Source organism: Vigna umbellata, chromosome 4 (assembly GCF_029865625.1).
Source record: "Vigna umbellata cultivar VRB3 chromosome 4, Vumbellata_1.0, whole genome shotgun sequence".
In the NCBI taxonomy this organism is placed as follows: Eukaryota; Viridiplantae; Streptophyta; class Magnoliopsida; order Fabales; family Fabaceae; genus Vigna; species Vigna umbellata.
The window spans coordinates 16,296,788-16,322,695 of NC_142168.1; the positions used below are offsets into that span (position 1 = coordinate 16,296,788).

Here is a 25,908-nt window from a genome sequence, read left to right on the forward strand (position 1 = left end):
TATCATCCACCTAAACAAATAATGCAGTAAAAGAAGTAGAAGCAGATTTGACAAACAAAGCTTGATCTGCAGAAGATTATTCGTAATTAAGAGAAAGAAGAGTAGCAGATAAGGTACTATGCCATTCTCAACAAAGGGGAAGTAAACTAGGAGGAGGGACAAGATGAATTGGCAAAAGCTAGGCTTTTAGATGATGACATTTTCCTGGGTAAAGTTATAGATAAACCTAGTAAATTCATGAAGGGACAGATAAAGAGGACAAGGATGTTTTTTGATGAGGCAGAGAAAGCACTACAAGAAAAAATCAAATTACATACCATCAAAATCCGTATATAACACCCAAAATCCGTATATAACACTTGATTACATACGGCTTACATACGGACAAAAATCCGTATATAAAACTATCGTAGCTAAATTATATACGGATTTATCCGTATATAAATTATATACGGATATATCCGTATGTAACTTATATACGGATAAATCCGTATGTAATTTATATACGGATATATCCGTATGTAACTTATATACGGATATATCCGTATATAATATCCGTATATAATATATCAAAAAAATAATTTTCTTTTACATACGGATAAATCCGTATGTAACATAAAATAGAAAAAAAAATATTTATAAAAAACAGAAAGCTTTAAAATAAACAAAAAAAACTTACAAATATAATATTATATAAGGTTATTGCTATTAGTTTCAACTTTTAACAAATGTAAAGAATTTATAATATATAATTATGCTTAAAACAAATAATTAAAACATAAAAATTTTATTGAAAGACTTTATAAATAGAATTCAAAACAAACCAGCCCTGGTACAATATAGAATTGAATATTAACTAAACTATAATTTACACCTAAAATATAATCAAGCTCTACTCAGAAAGAAACTCTGAAACAATTGTTGCTAGCTCTGCAAATGTTGCACAAAAAATTATTGGGTGGAAGACCTTCTTCAAGCTTGATGGAATCTGAAAACAAAGGGAGGGGATAAGAAATGACATAACTATAGTAGACTTGCAAGGGAAGCAGAAAGTAGAGACATCTATATAAAAGATCCATAGACATTTCTGACCTCTTAGATTGAATCCTTTTGGCGGAACATAAACCAACTTGGGAACATATGTCATCAGGTTTCACCTACAGAACAAGATCAAACTCATTTAGGTCCAAAGAGTGAAAATGCAAATCGATAAAATTTCACAAACCAAAAACCATGTTCAATTGGATACCTACCCCTGATACCAAGAGAATCTCCAGATATATCGAAGCACATATAGTTGGACTAGCACATCTCTAATAATGAAATTAGGTACAGATGAAACAACAAAAGAAATATTGAAACACACCATAATGGAACAACATTGGCAACTGAGATCATCCTACAGTTCACAGTAGTAACATTTGTAAGCATAGCTATCTACAAATATATATTGAGTGGAAACTCACAAAAAAGTACTCACCAGCTGCTTGACAATAGCGTTGCCAACTTTAATTCCCATAAAAATATTAAATTAAATAAATTCCTACAAAAATATCAAATTAAAATATCAAAGTAATAGGAGCAAGAATTTCTGCTATGAAAGGAAAAAGAAAGTGAAGACATGAGCTGAGATTGAAGGGTAGTAGAAATGGGAGTGAGAGGTCATGATGAATACTGTGACAAATAAGTTATTAGAGCAATTACAATGGTTGCAAGAACATGGCAATACACCACAAACACCCTTGGGTTCGTTCCTGCTGAGAAAACAAGTATCTGTGAAAGTGGCAACTTTGAATGAAACTTTATTCCAATTGAAAAGTTAACAACGAGTAGTCTTTAATTAAAAAACAATAATTACAGTCAAACCAATATTGGAAAAAAAGTAATAAAGTCATTTAATTGCAAATGAAATCTATAACTTTTAACATATTAATAACACATTGTTAAAGGAGAAAAGAATTAAAATGTATAATCAAACATTTTATCTAAAAAGAAAGAGAAATGCAACTATTCCATCATGAAATACTTTTATTACTTTTATAAATAATAATACATGATTTTTTTCAAATTTTGGCCCAGAATCCTATTGAAGTTGGAATGGAGACGGTGGTACCTTATATTCACTCCCATTATCTTAATTTTCTTTGTCTATTCATTAAACTTTTAGTAGCATTCACTAGTGGAAAAATGACCTTTTATAACGTACAAAAATGATCTTTTATAACGTAGTTACTGGGGACATAGTTCTGGGCGATATAATAAGTCTACGCATTTTATAACGTAGCAGAAATTTACGTTATAATATGTTCAACATATTATAACGTAGTTGTTGAAATACGACATAATATGCACAGTTTAGTATGACAAATTTTCATCTATATGTTATAATAGGATGGAAGGTTTTATAACGTAGAAGTTTTTGTACGTAATAATATGTTACGTATATATTGTTGTACGTTATAATATGTGATCGACTATCATAACATACATTATTTAGTACGTTATAATATATGTTTTTTTTTAAAAAAAAATAATTATTACATTTGACATCCAATAAAATTATAATAATATTCCTGTATTATAATCTCATCCAATCAATATATAAACAAATTTAAGAAAATTAACAAAATAGAATTCATTTCAAATATTAAATAGTCTAATATTTAATAGATCATTTATACATGAAACTATATATTAAATCCAACTGTTAAATTAATGTACATACACTATTGAATTGTAACCAAATTTCTACTAACACTTAAAATTTCTACAAACACTTAAAATTTCTACAAACACTTAAAATTTCTACAAACACTTAAAATAAAAGAAGCTCAATTTCTTCTGATGTCTTCAATGTCTGCAACTTTCAGGAGATGAATGATTAAAGATCTACAAATAAAATAATAGAATTAAAAAAGTAAAATAAAAAAAGTAAGTACAATTAGATATAAAAACAATCAAATTTTTTTAAATTATTTATTTCCAATCAAAGACTCTTTATCTTTTACAAAATGAAAAAAAAATACAAAAAGAAATGAGAATACGAAATAATTTGTCTGGAATAAAATATCAACCTCATGTCATTTCAAGAAAAGAAAAAAGACTAGTAAATTACACAAATGATGACAAATCCATAAAAATAAAGTAAGAAGTGGATAAGTTTAAAACAAACATTTGAGGCATTTCCTTATAATTCATCGAGCAATGATATTAAAATCCATATAATTTGAGGCATTTTCTTATCTAAACTGGTACAAATTAATTTATTGATTTCATTAATTACTCAATCCAAGGATACCCTTTAGCCAGAACTCATTGACCACTGCAATCAAAGAACTTTTGAATTATTCTATATACATAAACCAGAAAAAATATGGATGCCCAAAAAATAAACAACTTAGATTAGAATTAATTACCTGCTTTGAATATATCAAGATTTTGTCAAATTCTCTCCTCTCTGCAAAAGCTGCAACAACTTTTGGTGTTGCTCTAGCTTTGATATAAATTTTCAAAGCAAGGTCATTATCCACCGTCTGCATATATGCAAGCCTCGTAAAAATTAGGAAAAGCAAAGGAACAGATCATGGGTTTCTTTAAAAGGAATGGACAATTTGGATTTTCCTTCCCCAGACCATCAATAAAATAAAATTAATAAATATGTCCAAATGAAAAACAAATAACACATTAAATTTCTGTCAAGACCTTCACAAGGTCACCAAGCTCCTCACTGCATTCAAGTTTATCCTCTGCCAGCCAATTTTCCAAAAGATTCTTTTTGTTCTGATTTACAACAACTCGTCACAGTTCCAGTGACTCAAAAGCATTAAGCTTTCCCATGGTTAACAGAGTTCCAAAGTATTGCAACAGTGGTGGTGTTTGCCCAGCTTGCACTCTGAAAGCAAATTAACAAACGCAACTCAAGAACACAGGATAAAAAACATATTCATATATTAATGTGATTATGAATACCCTAAATTTGGTAACAAAACCAAGACATATTAATGTAACAACATTTTCATGCATAAAAGACCTGAAATTTAGCAACAGTATCAGGAGTTCGAAGTACTCCTTGGGGTGATTGTGCAGCAAGCTCTGCAGCTTCCTTATACTTGGTCTGAGCAAATAATTCTTGAAAACGCTTAACAACCTGAGAGAAAAAACACAAACAAAACAATAACAATAGGTAAAAATAAATGAACTTTAAAATTGAAAAGAAAACTCATTCTTCCCTCTCTACTATCAAACAACCTACGAAGAAAAAAATTATGGTTGGGGAAAAATTTATGCCCTAATAACTCCAGTTACTGATCTCTGAATCAGAAGTTACAGTTGCCATGTTCATATTTCACATCAACATTTTTTTTAGCACATACTTTTAATGAAGATTCCCTTAGGCCTCAAGTAATTACACCTTACAAACTGTTACCTGTTCATTCCGGTATTCTGTCAAAAAATAAAAACATATATACAAGCAAATGCTACAAGCATGTGCTTCTTTTCCAATTGGCAGGCTATCTTTAAGAACTGATGCCTGGCAAGGAGATTGATGAATCATCGAGGATGAAGGAGAGAAGAGAAGAGAACAGAGTAGCATTGCAGTGATAGGAAAATTTATAATGCAGGGAGATCTGTATCACAACAACTGCAAAAGGAAAACTCCTCAAGCGAGCATTTGAGCAAAAAACCAAGGCCCAAACGACAACCATTGCAATTCCACTCAATATGCTAAGAAACCGCTCTCTCACCACACAAAAACCAAAACAAAACCACACAACATTGACATTTTCGTTTTCATATTATACACATCACCTACAAAACATTCTATCAAACGGCCATAACTTCCCAAATCAACTCGGGATCAAAAGAAGGTAACCTCGCGAGAGAACAACCTTCGAACTTCGTCTCGTCTGTTACCATCATCGGACACTCCGTCGAAACCGAGGTCGGCGAGGTCTCACCCTTCCAAATCCCATCCTCCTCCTCTCTCTCGTGCTAACACCGCTGATTTCCACATCAATCCAAACACAATCTCCACCATTCTAGGACAAATTAGTGAAATTAATAGAAGAAAAACATAACAAATTAGAAAAAAACAAATAGTAGAAGAAATTTTAGCGATTTCGAAGTATGAATCATAAAACCTACTTGGTCAGACTTCGGAGATTTCGACGAAGAGGCAGCGGAGGCAGAAGCAGTCTCCGAAGGTTCTATAACTACTTGGTCAGCCGTAGGAACAGTGATTTCAGTTCGCTGGCCTTCGCCTTCCCTTAACCTAGCTCTCCTTCTCTCTATAGCCTAAACCACAACCACAATCGCGAGGAAGGAGGAGTGTTCTCGGAGCCGGGAAAAGCATGGGCGCGGAGCAGTGTTCTCAGAGTGTTTGGAGGGAGGAGTGCCGATAAATTAAAGATGAGAGGGAACGAGTCTTTTGGAGGTTCAGAGACGCGGAAGAGAGGAATGAGACGAGAGGGAAAGTTGAAATCAAATTAGGGAAATGTCAAAAATTCGAAGGAGATATTATAACAGATTTTTAAAATTACGTTATAATATGTTTTAAACTTATTTACAAGTTTACCAACGTTTCAATTTTATAACTGATTTTCAAAATTACGTTATAATATGTCTTAAATTTATTTACAAGTTTGCCACCGCGTTTTATATTATAACTGATTTACAAAACTACGTTATAATATGTCCTATTATGATGGATAATTTTTATCTGTTATAATAGGTCCGTTATAAAATGTCATTTTTCCACTAGTGATTAGCAAAAAGGATGAACAAGAAAAAAATTAATAAAATACAACTTCATTATTTTTATTTTAATATTGTAGGTTTAATTCATTATTTTTCTAGTTCGTAAAAATAGCATAATTTTTCCTCTTTTTTACAATCATCTTTTTATCAACCTCCAAAAGAAACAAAAGAACATGTGTCAAAATAATTGGGCTAACAATGGCCCATAAAGACAGATAAACAACAAAAGAAAAGTTATTCTCATATTCAAATATCATTATTTACATGAGTTATTCATAATTCTTACCATATCAGGTAATTCTCTAATAGATGAGATTTCCATACGAAAGCCAATTTTGCAATCAAAAGAGCTAGAAGTAATATCCTGGAAGAAAAGTTAACAGTCAGCTTAAAGTTGATAAGCTTTGGTACTTTAATTTTCAACTAGTTCATGAAGATTTGTGTTACAAGTGATCCCTAACCAATACATGCAGATTTGGCCATGGACATGTATTTTTCCCAATTCATTGTACCTGCTGGTTAGCAACAAGGCCAGGGCACTTTTAGTTACTTTTATTTGATATTCTCCCTGTATATAGCCTGTAATCATATGTCACATTGAAGAAAATTGAACTTGTTTATGCATATCTAAGCATACCCTGCACCTTGGTCGATTATGAAATCACATAAGCAAACCAATTGTCATGTCCATTAGCAGGAATTGAGATCATCAAATCATTAAAATCTCCAAAATTAGGATTCAAAATCTCATAGATACAAATTAACTTATGAATCACTATGGTAAATTTCTTGTCTTATTAGTAAAATACAGCAGGGTACAAAAAAGAGTATGAATACTAGTAATGAAAGGTTACTTTGCCAAATTAGCTTCTAGGATAAAGTTTTCTTTTGTTTCTTCATTAATTTCTCATTCATGAAAAACACAAATCTCTACTTTCTTTCTCATGGAATGCTAACAACAGGTGGGTTTCACTTCCAAGCATGGTATACTTTTACTTGTAACAACAATGGTCAACTCATTAGGAAATAGTTACCAATATAACAGTAAAAACCTGAAGTGCCAATAAATACCACAAATAAGGCTAGCCACTGAACATGTTAACTCCACATAAAACTCCTTACCTGCATATCGTGTTTGCAAATAAGGATGAATCCATCGACTTGGTCAATTGCACAAAGTTAGGCTCCTGAATGCCCACTAATTAATCCATTAAGACCTAAGAACATGTCCAAACCAGGTCAGAGAGAATGATGAACAAAACAACATAACAAAAACCTCGTGAGAAAACAAATATCACCGAAACATACCTTACTACCACTTCGAATGTTTTCAAAATGCAACACCCTCGCCTCAATCGATATCTGGTAACAATGGAACAACGTCTTCCGAACTACACCACATATCGTTACGTGCAATAGGAAGAAAGAAGAAACAAATTAGGGTTTTCGAGTTTTGCAATTTTAGGGATTTATGAATCAAAGAAGAAAGGGATTACTTACTAGATGAAGGAACTTTGTTAGCGTGACCGTGAGTGCAAAAAGAACGAAGCGTGATGGTCATAAAAGAGTATTTTCCTCTGGGATAAGTTTTCCATGATCTAAGGCATTTGCTCGTTGGTGATAGAGGTAGGAGCAAGGGTTGAGGTTCTGGCTGAAGAGCATAGCCATGGAAATGTGAGGAACTTCTAGAACCTTCGAGAGCCTCTACGCTAAGAGGTTCCTCCCAGCTCCAGGCTTCCCTATCATCACCCATTACACTCCACGCTTCGGCTTGCAACCCTGTGTGTCAAGCATGCCGTGTGTCGCACACTCCTCTTCTCGTCATCCTTGTAGTAGCACTATGCAACGGCCGTCGATCCAAACCCTCGGTTAGACCGGAGCACGAGGGCCCTCAACGGCACCGCGATCCCATTCCCTTTCTCGAAACCTCATTAACGAAAAACACGTGACAATGGTTTGTGATCGAAAGGGAAAGAGAAGAGAGGGAAAGCTCAGAGCGAAAGAGATGAGAGAGAAAGCTCAGAGCAAAAGAGATGAGAGGGAAAGCTGGGAATGGCTCGAGAACTTTTCAATTAATTCTCAGGCTATTAGGTTTTCACTTAGGGTTAAATTTTTAATTTTTTATTATTTTTTAACATCCGTACATAATATCCGTATGTAATAGTTTTATTATATACAGATTTAGATCCGTATGTAATAATTGGTATGTAAATGGCCTTTTTCTTGTAGTGAAGGAGTTGCAGAGCTAAACCCTGCTAGCAGGTGGCCAGTGTGGGCATCCACAAAGTCAGTTCAACTAACATGCACACTAACTACAACAAAATCTATCTAAGGGTAATCTAAAAATCCACTAAGTTGTCTAAAACAATTTTTAATGTTCATCTAACACAACTAAGAAGTACTTCTTTTGGTGAAATTCAAATCAATTTTAGAATGAAAAGCCAAACAATTTAAACTACTACTAAACTAAGTGAGTGAAATCTATCAATTTAAGACACTACACTAATAATGGTCTAAAAACAACTAATTAGCACAGGAAGTGTTGATCATCAATATCATCAAGACTAACGTCACAAAGTTGTGGTGATGCCAAGTTTTTCTAAATTTTATCTAAAATAGAGTGGCACTTCTAAATTACTTCTAAACATTTAACAGTGGTAGACCTTGGTGGAACATCCTTCAACACCACAGAACCAGATTTGGAGCTAAGACTATCTCTTCCAGCTGCTTCCATTGAAAACAGTGGCAAGTTCTAGTAATTGTAATGCTTTTGTTTACAACTATGATTTGAAAAAACACATGAACAATACATGCATCGTTTCAAGAGTTGAAACCCTTCACAATGGCGTTTGAGAGGTTTGTTATGGCTGGTTATACACCTAATTACGCTTAGTTATATATATGTTTAGGGTTAGTTAGTACAATCTAATGAATGTGTATACCCATTCCCTGCTCAACCCTTCTATAATCCCTTATACCCCTATACCACCATTATTCTTCCCAAATAATTTACCCTTAAACTCACTATGACCCCTGGAATCATCTCCACCCTAAAACCAACTATATTTCCTAGTTACAATATTCCTTGCATGTTCCCTGCACATGCCGAACCCTTTCTTATTATCTTTCTTTCCCAACATAACCACGATGAGAAACTAAGCCCTTCACACATTATTTCATTCATGCTACCCAACCCGAGGCACTCTCACTATTAAGTCCTTCACCTGCAACCTACCAACCTCTCCCTCTCTTCCACTCATACTCCTTTTCCACAACACCTACACCCACCACCTCCTTTCTCCATAATTATTCTACCAATCGACTCTCATTCCCTTCAATGTTCACACCTCACTCAACCCAAAAACCCTTCATCCTATACACTATTCTCATTCGCTCATTCTCGTTGTTCTTACCTAGCTTACACCACTATCTCTCACTCATATCAACTCACGTAGCTCTTCGTTTAACCCAAGGCCCTTCCACAATCACTCTACCCTTCTTTCCTTTTTCTTCCAACTATGTGATATATATATATAACCTAACCAGTACTTGATACAAAGAACTTATGCATGAAACCAACTTCTTCCTTTACTACCAACTTATTGCAATACTAAAATTTGATACAGAACATTCTAGCACTGCATTAAATATTTACAGGCCCAGCCACTTGACAAGGAAAGAGACTTAGTCACTGTGACACTAAAGAAGAAAGAATCGTACCAGTCTATACAATTCAAATACAAAACAACATATTGTTTACCAAACGAAGCAAAATAACACAATACAAATCATTTTTCTGCATCTAACAAACTTTAAAGGCAAACGAACTCACTCACATTCGCAACTCCAGATGCTATATGTCTCACTCCATAAAACCAGTACGAATCTACTTAACCCGCCACACAGTAGCCTCAATCGATGCTTCCAAACACTCCAACCACGGCTTGCGACCCGAACCATAGATGTGACAAATAAAACACACAAAAATGAGATTAGGGTTCACGATTTTCACCATTAAACAATTACTAAGCATTACAATTTACTTACCAGATGAAGCTACTCTTTCAGCGCCCAACTACGGCACTGCACCGAACAATGAGGCCCAACGACAGTGTTTGATGAAGGATTGATGAAGGTCACAGTTCGAAACAAAGAGACGACGAAGAACCAAAGCCACACCGAAGAGGGATGGAGACAACAACAACCAGACCGAAAGGGCTCGAAAGAAGGGATGCGACAGGGTTCGAGAGAGATAAGAATGCACCAGGGTTCAAGAGAAAACAAAGCACCAGGTTCGAAAGAGAGGAAAGCTCGAGCTGAGAGTCAACATAGGGTTCCAGCTTCCGCGTAATTAGAAATACATTTTTCTAAAATTATTTCCCAAATCCGTATATAATATCTGCAGATAAAATTTGGTTCCAACTACATACGGATAATACAGGTTATATACAGATCCTATCCTTGGGTAATTTTCCCCCCACCCCGCGCCAACATTATATACGGATATTATATACGGATAATCCGTATATAAAATTCCGTATATAATATCCGTATATAACGCCTTTCTTTAACATCCGTACATAATTTCCGTATATAATGCCCGCTTTACATACAACTCTAGATCCGTATATAATGTTCCGTATCTAATTCCATTATTTCTTGTAGTGACCAATTAGGGGCTGTAATTATAGGAGCAGAAATAAGTTGTTTCTTTATGGTTAAGAATGCTTGCATACATGCCTCATCCAACACAAAAGGAGCTTCTTTTTCAAGAAGATTAGTCATCGGCTTTACTATCTTGGAAAAATCTTTAATAAACTGCCAAAAAAACCTACATGACCTAAAAAACTTCTTACCCCTTTTACATTCACTAGAGGAGGTAATTGTTCAATTACTTCTACCTTTGCTCTATCTATCTCAATACCTTTAGAAGAAATGTGATGACCAAGACAAACACCTTCTCTCACCATAAAATGAAAATTTTCCCAATTTAACACTAAATTAGTTTCTTGGCATCTTTGTAATACTAAGGTCAGATTAGATAAGCAAGAGTCAAATGAAGAGCCAAAAACAGAAAAATCATCCATGAATATCTCAATGTAATTTTCAATCAAATTAGAAACAATGGAAAACATACACCTTTGAAAAGTTGCAGGTGCATTGCAGAGACCGAATGAGATCCTCCTGTAGGCAAAGACTCCATAAGAACATGTAAATGTTGTCTTCTCTTGATCTTCAGGAGCTACTGCTATTTGATTGTAACCAGAATAACCATCTAAAAAAAATAATATGCATGTCCTGCCAATTTTTCTAGCATTTGATCTATAAAAGGAAGTGGAAAATGGTCCTTTCTTGTGGCTTGATTCAATCTTTTATAGTCAATACATACCCGCCACCCTGTGACTTTTCTTGTAGGAATGAGTTCATTATTTTCATTTTTCATTATTGTCATCCCTCCTTTCTTGGGTACAACTTGAACAGGACTCACCCACTCACTATCAGGGATTGGATACATAGTGCCCGCATCCAACAATTTAATTACCTCTTTCCTTACCACTTCCTTCATAATAGGGTTGAGTCTTCGTTGTGGTTGATGTACAGGTTTAAAATCCTCTTCCAAATAAATTTTATGCATACACATATTAGGACTAATACCTTGCAAATCTTCAATTTTCCAACCTATTGCAGATTTATGGTCTCTCAAAACCCTTAAAAGTTTATCTTCCTCAGTGGTAGTAAGTTCACTGCTCACAATTATGGGATTTAGCTTTTGCTCATCCAAGAACATGTATTTAAGGTGAGAGGAAAGTTGTTTCAATTCTATCTTGGATGTCTCTTCTCCTCTGCCCTCACTCTTGTGTAGATCTTTTATTCCTCTCTTGGAATTGAATATTGGCTTGCGAACTTCTAATTGATGACCACACTTCACCACCTCTTCATCAGTCATTTTTTTATTCAACTCCTTTGCTTCCATTTCTGACAGTAGAGCTCTCTCTAATGGATTCTTCCTCACATGACAGTGTATCTCCTCCTACACAAGAGACTCAATTATTTCAGCCTTGAAATAATCTGCTTTGTCTAATTTATGGTTCACTACTTCATTTATAGAAAATGTTACTTTTTCATCTACTACTCTTAACATCAATTCACCTTGTTCTACATCTATCAGTGCTCTTCCTGTGGCTAAAAATGGTCTTCCCAATATAATTGGGACTTTAGCTTCTTCCTCCATGTCAAGAACCACAAAATCAGCTGGAAAGATAAATTTATCCACCTTCACTAAGACATCTTCCACAATTCCATAAGGATAAGTCATTGAACGGTATGCCAATTGTAGAGTTATCATAGTAGGCTTCACTTCTCCAATACCTAGCCTTTTAAAAATGGATAAAGGCATCGAATTGATACTTGCTCCAAGGTCACACAATGCCTTACCCACCGTTATATTTCCAATCTCACATGGAATGACAAAGCTTCCTGAATCCTTCAACTTAGGAGGTAATTTTTGTTGAATTATTGCACTGCACTCCTCTGTGAGCATAATTGTTTCCTCTTCTTGAAGCTTCCTTTTCTTTGACAACAAGTCTTTCATGAATTTAGCATAACTTGGCATTTGCTCCAATGCTTTAGCAAATGGAATATTAATGTGGAACTTCTTAAAGACATCAAGAAATCTTGTAAATTGCTTCGCTTGTTCTTGCTTCTTCAACCTTTGAGGGAATGGAATTGTAGGGACATACTCACGCATTTTACTCCCACTCTCTTGATTTTTTTTCTCCCTCATTCGTCTCCTCACATTTTCTCTCAACTTCATGTTTCTCACTCTCTTCTACTGTTTCATCAACTCTTTTATTTTTCTCTCTCTCCATCTCACTCCTTTTTTCATTCTCTAACACTCTTCCACTTCTCAATTGAATTGCCTTACATTGTTCCCTTGGATTTGGTATAGTGTCACTAGGAAATGTTCCAGGAGATCTCTCTGAGAGCTGTCTTGAAAGTTGACCAATTTGATTCTCCAAATTTCTGATTGAAGCCTCCTGGTTCTTGAAGTTAGTCCTTGTTTCATTCATGAAATTAGAAGTTTGCTTCACAAAGGTAGAAGTTTGCATAGTTAGCTTCTCTAATGCATTTTCCAACGTAGACATCTTGTTTCCTTGATTGTTAGGTTGTGTTTGATATTGATATGGAGGCTTGGTTGATTAGATTGGATTGGATTGCTCCAAGGTCTATTTGGTTGGTGCCTCCAATTTGAGTTAAGGTTGGTAGAAAACTGATTCTGTTGTTGTCCCACTACATTCATATGTGTCTCTTATTGAGTGGACTGACATTCACCATTTTGATGCATTCCTCCACAAAAGTCACACACTGGAGATATTGTATTAACATTATTTACTTGCATATTTCCCAACTTTTGAGTCAAATCAGTGAGCTGTTGTGTTAACAACTTGTTTTGGGATAGGATAGCATCCAAAGTATTAACCTCCAACACTCCAACTTTTCTATTTTGACGATGAAACTGCATATTCACTATGTTGTTTGCCATTAGCTCAAGAGTCTCCAAAGCTTCTTCTGGTGTTTTGAGATTGAATGATCCTCCACTTGCTGCATCCCAAATTGCTTTAAAAGAGGGTGAAAGACCATTATAAAATATATGCACCTGTAACCAAACTGGTAGAGCATGATGTGGACACTTCCTAATTAGCTCCTTATATCTTTCCCATGCCTCATATAAGGATTTAGTGTCTTGCTGCACAAAAGTAGTAATCTCGTTTCTCATTTTGTAGCCATATCCTCCCATGTAAAAATACTCCCTTGAGGTTGTGATTGAAGCCAGCTTTTAGCCTTATCCTGTAGTGAGAAGGGAAACAGCCTTAAACAAATTGTATCATCTGAAACTCCATTAATTTTCAAGGTATCACATATTGCTAGAAAATTCTCTGATGAGAGGGTCGCACCTCCCAACAAAAGTTTTGCATATTAGAATGCAGTATAGTACTAGGAAGTGACTCCTAGGTCGTCTCTCAAGGACCAATTTGGGTTCAATCTCAGATAAACACGTAGGGGGGTTTGTAAAAAATGTTTTTGGTTGCGGATAAAATTAAATAAGACACTAATGCAAACGGAAACGTAAAAACGGTCTCAATCACAAAATTAAAGCGGTTGGTTACTTAAGCTAACATCATAATTAAATTTACACAACTGAACCTAATAGACAACATTAAAGTGAAAAGTGCTTCAACCAATTTAAAATGCAACATTGAGCTAAACAATTAAATGCACATCGAAAATAAAGTCACCAATTTGAAAGTTGAATGCCCCGCTCCATATCTCCCAAATTATTAAATCTCCAGATCAACGTGTGCACACTACATTCACCAACCCGTGAGCTCACCATGTGCCATTCTGCAAGGTATTAATTCCTACAATCAATGTGGGGTAGCCTTTCTCATCCAGCAGCACTTCAATTCAACTTTCTCCTCTTCCCAAAATCATATTACTCCCTTGCCTTTATCCACATCTCCGTGCACCTACTCCTATCAAATCAGCATCACATTAAAATAAAATAAACTTGCATAAAAGCCTTTAAAGGTGCTACTCCAGATTTAAGCCTAATTTTTCCCACACGTCCACGTGCACACCAAGTGTTTCATTCTTAACTTGACACCACATTTTTTTTGCTCCATGAATTCCCTGGCACACCTCCAAGCCGTGACACCAAATCAAATCACCATGCACACCATTTTCTTTCCAACCGTGGCACTTCACTCCTCCAACACGTGAAAAGAATTCAGCTCTCTCTTCCAAACCGTGACAGCTCCACTTTTTCGTGCACACTTCTCCATTCCCTCTTTGCTTCGTGCTTCACCATCTCTTCACACTACATTCTCTTTATCAACCCGTGAGCTGCTTCTCGGGCTTCTATGTTCTTCATAACCAATCACCCAACTTACCTCCTTAGCTCCACGTCCGTGCCTCACTTCCAGCCCCTTCCATCCAATCTCAATCACCGCTTCATATGCACACCACTCTTCCACCTAACACGCTCCTTCAAAATGGAAAGAAGAAAGTTCATTCACGGACGGAGCACTCCAGGACTGCTTCCAGCTCCTTCTCTCCATTCTAGCATCAGCGTGGCTACTGCTTACTTCCTTAGCTCCACATCCGTGCACACCATTCTGTTCCAGCTCAACAACGTGACTTTGCTGGACCGAAAACTTCAGTCAGAGATGCGCACAACCAACTAAAATGGGCACGAGAAATCAACAAAAACAATCAACGTTCTCTTCCTTCTTCAGTTGAAATTAGTGTTCCCAGCCAAAAACAAACAGAATCATTTTTTTGTGTCCCGTGGACGTTCAAGGCCAAGGGCTAAAAACCAAAAAGAACGAGAGCTTCCCTAGGCACCGAATGTGTTTTCATAGTTCAAGAAGAAGAAAATTGTGTTCATTCATTATCAAAACAGTGTTTCCAATGTCAGGAATTCAAAATCCCCCCGCCTCCCCGAACAAGAACCGAGAGCAGAGAAAACTAAAAACAGTAGCCTCAAAACAAAGTGCCGAAAAAGTCCTCCCACTCAAGTGGCGGCTAGGGCTTTTCAAGAGCCGTGGGTCACCTTTAATAAGGGTGGGGTCCACACAAAAGAAAAACCTAGGTCTAAATCACTAACTTCTAATTTTTGGGTCTACTCTAATTTATCAAAAATTGACCCAAAATATAAGAGTTGATACAGAAATTTTAAACTACTGAATTACAATTTAATTAATTCAAAAATGTCTGTCTGGAGAGTCCTGAATTTATTTGGCATTCTTCCTGATGTCCCAAAATGTATTTCCGAAATTTTCCTGCATTTCAAAATTTGCGCTTAATCAGCTCAGAAAATCCAAATTAGCACAATTACAAATTTCCGACCAAATTAAGCGGCATTCGGAAAACTGGGAAATAACAAACAATTAAACACAATTCCCTGGTTTATTTGAGTGCAATAAACTAAATCTAATTCAAGAAATAACGATTCATCAAAATAGACCACACTTAGTCTTTTGCACTCCTGGGCAAAACTAAAACGAAAACCAGGGAACTACTCAAACATCAGGGAGCTGACACAGACTCGAAAGACAGACAACAAAGACTCCAAAACAGAAACACAGTTGCACAATTCTCACAAAATTCTGGACGGTAAAAGGTATAGGCAGAATCCAACACAGAGTCAACAAAAGCAGATACTCAAAGAATCATCCAAACAATTCAGTACAAGGAAAGCAGTCAATCAGTTCAAGAGATGAATCAACAGCAACAGAGCCTCACAGATGCACACAATCAGTGTTTCTCTCAAGTGTTTAAGGTAATTCAATGTCACTCAATGCACTCAATGCACTCAAGAAAGCAAACAACAACAGACTTGGCAAGCCTCTAATATCAACACTCAAACACATATGCATGTTCAAATCAAAAGGTCTTTTCATGGTTGTAATGGGGCCAAGGACAAGGGAGGATATATCTAGATAAGAAGCTACAAACCATAAGGAACAGAGGAGCAATGGGGAACAAGTGTAAACACATACAAACACACCCACAACCTCTAATTCCATCCTCTTCTTGACTCCATTATTCACAATTATTCACATTTTTTTTTTCACTATTTTTCTGCTTTCTTTTTTTTTTTTCATCCTGTCTCTTTTCTTTTCTCTCTTTTCAAAACAAAACTGTAAAAGACAAGATACACATATATTTACCAAAGCAAAACAAGAATAGGAACCAACTAGCCAACTCATCAGAAACCCCCAAGAGACCACACTTGTTCCCAAAACACTTCCAAAGCTCCAAAATTCCCTAAGGTTAAGGTAATCATGGTTTTTTCACTTAGGGCTAGTGTATGAGCATTCAAAACAAAGAAATGGGGGAAAGTATAAGCTCAAAAAAAAAAAAAAAAAAGGGTTTTCAAAGGATTAGAACAAGGTAAGCTTATTTGGCTAAAGAGGCTCAAAAACAAAGCTGCCTTTATCACTTCCAAACATGCATATCAATCAAGAGTTATCAACAAGAGTCAAACCAAGGCATATGTGCAAGCAATCAAGAGACATATCACACACAAGAAAGAACATCAAGTGGCTCAAATTCTCACACAGGGCATTTGTGTCACAATCAATTCAACTCTCAAACATCATGATCATCTTCCAAGCAAAGAAAAGCAAGGAATCCAAAATCTCAGAGTATCAATGAAGTGAAGGAAAACTGACAACCTAACCACAATCCAGAATTTACGAAAAGTATGCAAAACTGTACACAAGACACAACAAACTACATAAAAACCGAAACATGAACAAAGAAACAACCTCCCTTAATAGACCACACTTAAACGACACAATGTCCTCAGTGTGTCACAATCAGTAGATCAAACAATCAGAACAATCATCAGATATCGACAAAGTGCAATAAAAGTGAGGAGGGAAGGAGAAGAGAAACTCCCTGAGTCAGATGGGAGGATAGGTGGGGTGGACCAAAGACGTCTCCTCCACCACTACATCCACTAAAGAAGGGTTGCTGAGGAAAGGCTTCAGTCTATGCCCGTTCACCTTGAAGCTTTTAGCTGTAGATGGACCTTGGATCTCTACTGCACCATAAGGATAAACATTAGTCACAACAAAAGGTCCAGTCCATTTTGATCTCAACTTACCACCCATGAGGCCCAGTCTAGAGTTATACAACAAAACCTGTTGGCCAACCTCGAAGTCCTTTCTAACAATAGAACTATCATGAAACTTCTTTGTCCTTTCCTTGTAGAACTTCGAGTTCTCATATGCCTCCAATCGGATCTCATCCAATTCATTCAGTTGCAACTTTCTTTCCTCTCCAGCTTGGTCCATGGAGAAGTTGCAAATCTTCACAGCCCAATATGCCCGATGCTCAATCTCGACCGGTAGGTGACATGCTTTTCCGAAGACAACCCGGTAAGGAGACATCCCTATCGGTGCTTTGTAAGCTGTCCTGTGAGCCCAAAGAGCATCGTCCAACCTATTGCTCCAATCTTTCCTGTTGGGCTGGACAATCTTCTCCAAAATCCTCTTAATCTCCCTATTGGAGATCTCAGCCTGCCCATTTGTTTGGGGGTGGTAAGGTGTAGAAACTCTGTGCGTCACCCCATATTTCTTGAGCAAGGCTTGCATGGATCTGTTGCAAAAATGGGTTCCTTGATCACTAACAATTGCTCTAGGCACTCCAAACCTGCAAAAGAGGTGAGATCTAACAAAATCTACAACAACCCGAGCATCATTAGTCCTGGTGGCTCTAGCTTCCACCCATTTTGAAACATAATCCACAGCAAGGAGAATATAACAGAAACCAAAAGAAACAGGAAAAGGACCCATGAAATCTACACCCCATACATCAAACACCTCACAGAACAACATAGGTTGTTGAGGCATCTCTTGTCTCTGTGAAATTGAGCCTCCTGCTCTCTGACAAGGCTCACAAGTGCTGCAGATCTTCTCCGCATCTTTGAAGATGGAAGGCCAATAAAAACCACAGTCTAGCACCCTGCGAGCTGTTCTCTGTATCCCCAGATGACCACCAGGTGAGGAGGCATGACAAAACTGCAGGACCGAGTCAATCTCATGGTCCGGAATGCATCTCCTAGTAACCTGGTCACTGCACAACTTCCACAGATATGGGTCATCCCAAACATAATACTTAGCATCACTCTTAATTTTAGCAATCTGAGCACGTGATGCTAAGGGAGGAAAAACAGAAGCAACCAAATAATTTACAATGTGTGCAAACCAAGGAGTGGGGTGAGAGTAAGAAATCATCAACAAACTCTCGTCAGGAAAGGTATCCTGTATGGGCAACACATCAGCTTCATTCCCAGCTTTTTCAATCCGGCTTAGGTGGTCTGCAACCAAATTTCGTGCTCCACTCCGGTCTTCAATTTGCAAGTCAAACTCTTGGAGCAGTAGCATCCACCTGATCAATCTAGGCTTTGACTCCGCCTTTTTCAACAGAAACTTTAGAGCTGCATGGTCAGTATACACAATAACAGGTGATCCAAGCAAATATGACCTAAACTTATCAAGGGCAAAAACAATTGCCAACAACTCTTTTTCAGTGGTGGTATAATTTGCCTGGGCAACATCCAAAGTGCGTGAAGCATAGTAGATCACTCTCGGCAGCTTGTCAATTTTCTGTGTCAAGACAGCCCCTAATGCATAATTAGACGCATCACACATGAGCTCAAATGGGGCTGTCCAATCCGGTGCCTGAATGATAGGGGCGGTGGTCAAAGCTTCCTTCAGGCAATCAAACGCCTGCTTGCATCTGTCATCAAAAGAGAAGTCAATATCTTTCTGCAGCAGTCTGGACAAAGGAAGCGCCTTCTTGCTGAAATCTTTGATGAAGCGCCTGTAGAAACCTGCATGTCCAAGAAAAGATCGCACCTCTCGCACGCAAGAGGGGTAAGGCAACTGCGAAATCACAGATATCTTAGCAGGGTCTACCTCTATTCCCTTTTCAGAAATGATATGCCCTAGAACCAAACCTTGTCCAACCATGAAGTGACATTTCTCAAAATTGAGAACAAGGTTTGTTTCTATGCATCTTTTCAAAACTTTTTCCAGACTGTCTAAACATGCATCAAAGGAGGATCCGTACACAGTAAAATCATCCATAAACACCTCTATGCAATTCTCAAGAAAGTCGCTAAAAATGCTAAGCATGCACCGCTGGAAGGTACCAGGGGCATTGCATAGACCAAAGGGCATCCTCCTATAGGCAAAAGTGCCAAAGGGACAGGTGAATGTGGTTTTTTCTTGATCCTCAGGAGCAATATTTATTTGAAAGTAACCAGAAAAACCATCAAGAAAACAATAATGAGATTTACCTGCCAGGCGCTCCAGCATCTGATCAATGAATGGCAGGGGGAAATGATCTTTCCTGGTTGCTTGGTTGAGCCTCCTATAGTCAATGCAGACTCTCCAACTATTCTGCACTCTAGTTGGGATGAGCTCATCCCTCTCATTCTTCACCACAGTGAGGCCAGTTTTCTTGGGCACAACATGAATGGGGCTAACCCACTGACTGTCTGAAATAGGGTAGATGATCCCAGCTTGCAAAAGCTTGGTCACCTCCTTCTTGATGACGTCCATGATCACGGGGTTTTGCCTTCTTTGTGGCTGTCTCACTGGCCTTGCCCCATCTTCCAAAAGAATTCTATGCATGCATGTGGATGGGCTAATACCAGGTATGTCAGCCAAACTCCAACCAATGGCCTTCTTGTGCTTCCTCAACACACCAAGCAACTTCTCCTCTTGAACAGAATCAAGGGAGGTGGAAATGATCACCGGTTTCTTCTCATCATCCTCCAAGTACACGTACTTGAGGTTATCTGGGAGCTGTTTCAACTCAGGAGTAGGTGCCTGCAAGTCAGATTCATTTGTACTTCCTACAAAGTGGTTAGTGCATTCTGACTCCAAAGAATTCACAGGTAAAGGCGGAACACCTATCTCATCAAGCTCCAAATCCATATCCATGACAATTACATTATCAACATCATCCATATCAAAAACATCATCAACATCATGGATATCAAAGTTCTCTTCAAAATCAACATCATTCTCAAATTCAGATTCAATGCATGTATGTAGAGAAGATAGAAAAGAATGCTCTTTCTTATGCAAAGAATCAAAATCATCAACAACATATTTATCAATAATGTCATCCAATGCATCGATCTTAAACAGAGAATGGTCCTCAGCTGGAAATTTCATTGCATCAAGGATATTAAAATGAACAACAATATCAGCAAATTCCATAGACAAAGTTCCAGCATACACATCAATCTTAGTTCGGGCAGTTTTCAAGAATGGCCTGCCTAAGATAATGGGAGCGGATCCATGAGAGAATCCCTCCTCCATTTCCAAAACATAAAAGTCAGCAGGAAAAATCAATTCACCAACCCTAACCAAGACATCCTCTATGAAACCTGCTGGGTGGGTAACACTCCTATTAGCCAACTGAATGACCACACCCGTGGTTTGCAAAGGACCCAGAGACAAAGAAGCATATATAGATAAAGGCATGACATTAACAGAAGCACCCAAATCAAGCATGGCATTTTCAAATTTATTGTTTCCAATCACACAAGGAATGCAAAATATACCTGGGTCCTTGCACTTTTCAGGGATGTGCGGGACCGACTTACCAATAAGCGCAGATACATTCCTTCCCATGCTAATTCTCTCATTTCCCTTCATCTTCCTCTTGTGTGTGCACAGCTCCTTCAAGAATTTGGCATACTTCGGTATCTGCTTGATGGCATCAAGTAGAGGTATGTTCACCTCTACCTTCCTGAAGGTCTCCAGAATTTCCTTATCCACATCTTCCATCTTTTTGCTAGGAAGTGCCCGTGAAGGGAATGGTAGAGGGATAGGTCGGTCAACCAATGGAGAAGGTGCGGCAGCGGTGGTGGTGGAAGAGGGAGAAGATCCACTTGAAGAAGAACCACCGGCTGGAGAAGAAGATTCACCCACCTCAAATGCCTTGCTCGGACCGTCATGGTCGTTCTTTCTAGGACAAGTAGCAGGCATGGGTGTAGGTGTAGAAGCGGGCTCTGAAGGCACAAAAATCTGCTTCCCTGATCTAAGGGTTATGGCACTCACATTCCTTGGGTTCTGCACAGTCTGGGATGGTAACTTATCTTAATTCTGAGACTGCGCCTGGTTTATCTGAGTAGCCATCTGACCCATCTGGTTAGTGAGACTCTGTATGGAAGCTCTAGTCTCCTGCTGAAACTGCAGGTTTTGCATAGTCATCTGTCTCACTAACTCTTCCAATGAAGGTTCAGACGAAGTGGAAGGTTGGGCAACTGGCTGGGTAGGTGCCTCTTGTTGCTGCTGTTGTTGTTGCCTCTGGTGTTGTTGCATTGGTGGAGGCACATATCTGTTAGGTGCTCCAGCATTCTGGAAAGGTGGTGCCTGCTGTTGATGCTGTGGCGCATTGTTCCATCTCAGATTGGGGTGATTCCTCCACCCTGGGTTGTACCTGTTGCTGGATAAGTCATGATTTTGCTGTTGTTGCTGCCTGTTGTTGTAGATGTTCGTAGCATAAGCCTGAGGCGCATCAGAGGCAGCAGAGTGCTGCAAAGAAGGACAAGCATCTGTATAGTGGTCACTGGAAGGACAAATAGCACATAGTCGTGCAACAGATGCAGACGGAGCTGCAGATCTCTGGTTGGTAGTCAACTGTGTCACCATCTTCGTAAGAGAGTCAATCTTTCCTTCCAACTTGCTTTCAACAGCTGATAAAGACTGGGCAACAACATCATGTACGCCCCTCACCACAATGGCATCATTCCTGGTGCTAAACTGCTGGGAGTTGGAGGCCATCTTCTCAATCAATTGCCTGGCCTCAGCAGGTGTGGTGTCTCCAATAGCTCCACCATTGGCAGCATCAATCATACCACGGTCCATGTTGTTCAAACCCTCATAGAAATACTGGACAAGGAGATGCTCAGGTATCTGATGGTGGGGACAACTAGCACAAAGTGTCTTGAATCTCTCCCAATACTCATATAAGTTCTCTCCACCAAGCTGCCTAATCCCAGTTATGTCCTTTCTGATAGCTGTGGTCCGGGCTGCTGGGAAAAATTTATCTAAGAACAGCCTCTTCAGATCATCCCAGCTAGTGACGGATCTAGGCGCCAAACCATACAACCAATCCTTAGCAACATTTTCCAATGAATGAGGGAATGCTTTCAAGAAGATGTGCTCTTCAGGAACATCATGTGGTTTCATACTAGAACAGACAATGTGGAATTCCTTCAAATGCTTATGAGGACTGTCACCTGCAAGACCATGAAACTTGGGCAACAAATGGATCAGTCCAGTCTTGAGAACAAATGGAACGTCCTCATCAGGATATTGGATGCACAAGCTTTCGATATCGAAATCAGGTGCAGCCATCTCCCTAAAAGTCCTCTCGCGAGGTGGAGGTTGTGCCATATTGTTCTCAGTGTGAAAAACAACAGAATCAGAATCAGAATCACGTGCAGATGCAACAGATGCAGTAGATGCAGTATGCACAAAGTACTCAGCAGTGGGATGCACAGTATCCAATGGAACAGACTCAAAAACAGACTCTAAAGATAAATTTCTAGAATGCCTGGCTAACCTATGAAAAGTTCTATCAATCTCAGGATCAAAGGGTGGTATAGGCCCAGGGTTTCCCCTAGTCATGCACTAAGTCACAACACCCTAAAATCATGAAACGATATCACAAAAATTTTGAACACACAAAACAACCTAAACAAACAAATCACACACACTCAAACAAACAAGTCAAAACACGACACACAAACAACACATTATCAACACAAAAGACCTAAAACTGAACCGTTGGTCCCCGGCAACGGCGCCATTTTGATGAGAGGGTCGCACCTCCCAACAAAAGTTTTGCATATTAGAATGCAGTATAGTACTAGGAAGTGACTCCTAGGTCGTCTCTCAAGGACCAATTTGGGTTCAATCTCAGATCAACACGTAGGGGGGTTTGTAAAAAATGTTTTTGGTTGCGGATAAAATTAAATAAGACACTAATGCAAACGGAAACGTAAAAACGGTCTCAATCACAAAATTAAAGCGGTTGGTTACTTAAGCTAACATCATAATTAAATTTACACAACTGAACCTAATAGACAACATTAAAGTGAAAAGTGCTTCAACCAATTTAAAATGCAACATTGAGCTAAACAATTAAATGCACATCGAAAATAAAGTCACCAATTTGAAAGTTGAATGCCCCGCTCCATATCTCCCAAATTATTAAATCTCCAGATCAACGTGTGCACACTACATTCACCAACCCGTGAGCTCACCATGTGCCATTCTGCAAGGTATTAATTCCTACAATCAATGTGGGGTAGCCTTTCTCATCCAGCAGCACTTCAATTCAACTTTCTCCTCTTCCCAAAATCATATTACTCCCTTGCCTTTATCCACATCTCCGTGCACCTACTCCTATCAAATCAGCATCACATTAAAATAAAATAAACTTGCATAAAAGCCTTTAAAGGTGCTACTCCAGATTTAAGCCTAATTTTTCCCACACGTCCACGTGCACACCAAGTGTTTCATTCTTAACTTGACACCACATTTTTTTTGCTCCATGAATTCCCTGGCACACCTCCAAGCCGTGACACCAAATCAAATCACCATGCACACCATTTTCTTTCCAACCGTGGCACTTCACTCCTCCAACACGTGAAAAGAATTCAGCTCTCTCTTCCAAACCGTGACAGCTCCACTTTTTCGTGCACACTTCTCCATTCCCTCTTTGCTTCGTGCTTCACCATCTCTTCACACTACATTCTCTTTATCAACCCGTGAGCTGCTTCTCGGGCTTCTATGTTCTTCATAACCAATCACCCAACTTACCTCCTTAGCTCCACGTCCGTGCCTCACTTCCAGCCCCTTCCATCCAATCTCAATCACCGCTTCATATGCACACCACTCTTCCACCTAACACGCTCCTTCAAAATGGAAAGAAGAAAGTTCATTCACGGACGGAGCACTCCAGGACTGCTTCCAGCTCCTTCTCTCCATTCTAGCATCAGCGTGGCTACTGCTTACTTCCTTAGCTCCACATCCGTGCACACCATTCTGTTCCAGCTCAACAACGTGACTTTGCTGGACCGAAAACTTCAGTCAGAGATGCGCACAACCAACTAAAATGGGCACGAGAAATCAACAAAAACAATCAACGTTCTCTTCCTTCTTCAGTTGAAATTAGTGTTCCCAGCCAAAAACAAACAGAATCATTTTTTTGTGTCCCGTGGACGTTCAAGGCCAAGGGCTAAAAACCAAAAAGAACGAGAGCTTCCCTAGGCACCGAATGTGTTTTCATAGTTCAAGAAGAAGAAAATTGTGTTCATTCATTATCAAAACAGTGTTTCCAATGTCAGGAATTCAAAATCCCCCCGCCTCCCCGAACAAGAACCGAGAGCAGAGAAAACTAAAAACAGTAGCCTCAAAACAAAGTGCCGAAAAAGTCCTCCCACTCAAGTGGCGGCTAGGGCTTTTCAACAGCCGTGGGTCACCTTTAATAAGGGTGGGGTCCACACAAAAGAAAAACCTAGGTCTAAATCACTAACTTCTAATTTTTGGGTCTACTCTAATTTATCAAAAATTGACCCAAAATATAAGAGTTGATACAGAAATTTTAAACTACTGAATTACAATTTAATTAATTCAAAAATGTCTGTCTGGAGAGTCCTGAATTTATTTGGCATTCTTCCTGATGTCCCAAAATGTATTTCCGAAATTTTCCTGCATTTCAAAATTTGCGCTTAATCAGCTCAGAAAATCCAAATTAGCACAATTACAAATTTCCGACCAAATTAAGCGGCATTCGGAAAACTGGGAAATAACAAACAATTAAACACAATTCCCTGGTTTATTTGAGTGCAATAAACTAAATCTAATTCAAGAAATAACGATTCATCATTCTCCAAGTGAGAATTAGGATCTTTTGAAATTGCACCTCCAAATTGATTCTGTTGAATGACTTGCAACAATGCAGGCTTGATTTCGAAATTGTTGGCTTGAATAAGAGGTCTCACAATGCTCCCTTGATAACTATTAGGATTTAACATTAAATAGTCACAAAGAGTCTTTCTAACAGGTTGTTGGTCTGCCATTGTTAATGCCTCATTTTCTTGTTCAATTAATCTTTGTTCTTGTCTTCTTTCTCTCTTTCTTCTTCTTGCACTACTTCTATTTCTTCTAGCAATGCGTTCAATTTCTGAATCGAAAAGCAATTCTTCTGGGGCAACAGTACCTCGCATAAACAACTAAAAAAACACAAAATACTGCAACAGAAATTATGTGACAATAAAATAGAAAATAAAAAAAATCAAAAATAAAAACAAGAAATTTAAAACAAAAAACACAAAATAAAGTTCGTTTAACTCCCTAAAATCTACAACTCAAATCTTAAGCCAATTAGATCACTAATATCAATTGTAATCAATCCCCGGCAGCGGCGCCAAAAACTTGATAAACAATTTGGCAAGTGTACCAATTGTTATTGTAGTAATAAAATATTGTCCTCTGAGATTGAAATAGTTGAGTACTAGATTACTAATTCGTATAATTTTGAGCAACC

At 38.0% G+C, this 25,908-nt stretch overlaps 1 protein-coding gene and 1 non-coding gene across 18 annotated transcripts; one reads left to right on the forward strand and one right to left on the reverse strand.

Moving 5' to 3' along the window:
* Positions 1 to 771: 771 nt before the first annotated feature.
* Positions 772 to 7,830, reverse strand: LOC148199346 (uncharacterized). 17 transcript variants are annotated; one of them, XR_015786033.1, is made up of 10 exons: positions 7,258 to 7,830; positions 7,066 to 7,148; positions 6,880 to 6,974; positions 6,044 to 6,121; positions 5,146 to 5,425; positions 4,890 to 5,039; positions 4,031 to 4,147; positions 3,703 to 3,892; positions 3,417 to 3,533; positions 2,611 to 2,889 (listed from the first exon to the last, which is right to left on the reverse strand). XR_015786033.1 is itself a non-coding variant. In XM_088113459.1 (9 exons), exons 4-7 carry the CDS (start codon positions 6,224 to 6,226, stop codon positions 3,799 to 3,801), a joined length of 297 nt encoding a protein of 98 aa, XP_087969585.1. In that variant the 5' UTR covers positions 6,227 to 6,336; positions 6,880 to 6,974; positions 7,066 to 7,148; positions 7,258 to 7,828; the 3' UTR covers positions 2,611 to 2,889; positions 3,417 to 3,533; positions 3,703 to 3,798. The 17 variants fall into 17 exon arrangements, 8 of the variants coding, with proteins under 8 accessions (XP_087969585.1, XP_087969584.1, XP_087969587.1 ...); XR_015786030.1 differs by having other exon boundaries at positions 6,219 to 6,974; positions 7,258 to 7,824; XR_015786028.1 differs by having other exon boundaries at positions 6,044 to 6,974; positions 7,258 to 7,823.
* A 5,600-nt stretch (positions 7,831 to 13,430) lies between these two features.
* On the forward strand, positions 13,431 to 13,537 carry LOC124820333 (small nucleolar RNA R71). The gene has a single exon (XR_007027355.1). It is a non-coding gene; the product is annotated as a small nucleolar RNA R71 (small nucleolar RNA).
* Positions 13,538 to 25,908: the final 12,371 nt, after the last annotated feature.

Excerpts from the sequence above, each read along its gene's own strand:
- LOC148199346 (XM_088113458.1), bottom strand. The coding sequence starts at position 6,346 with ATGATTACAGGCTATATACAGGGAGAATATCAAATAAAAGTAACTAAA. Across the intron at positions 4,148-6,043 it reads TTAGAGAATTACCTGATATG|GTTGTTAAGCGTTTTCAAGA; the intron begins GTAAGAATTATG and ends TTTTTCTCTCAG. Across the intron at positions 3,893-4,030 it reads ATACTGTTGCTAAATTTCAG|AGTGCAAGCTGGGCAAACAC; the intron begins GTCTTTTATGCA and ends ATTTGCTTTCAG.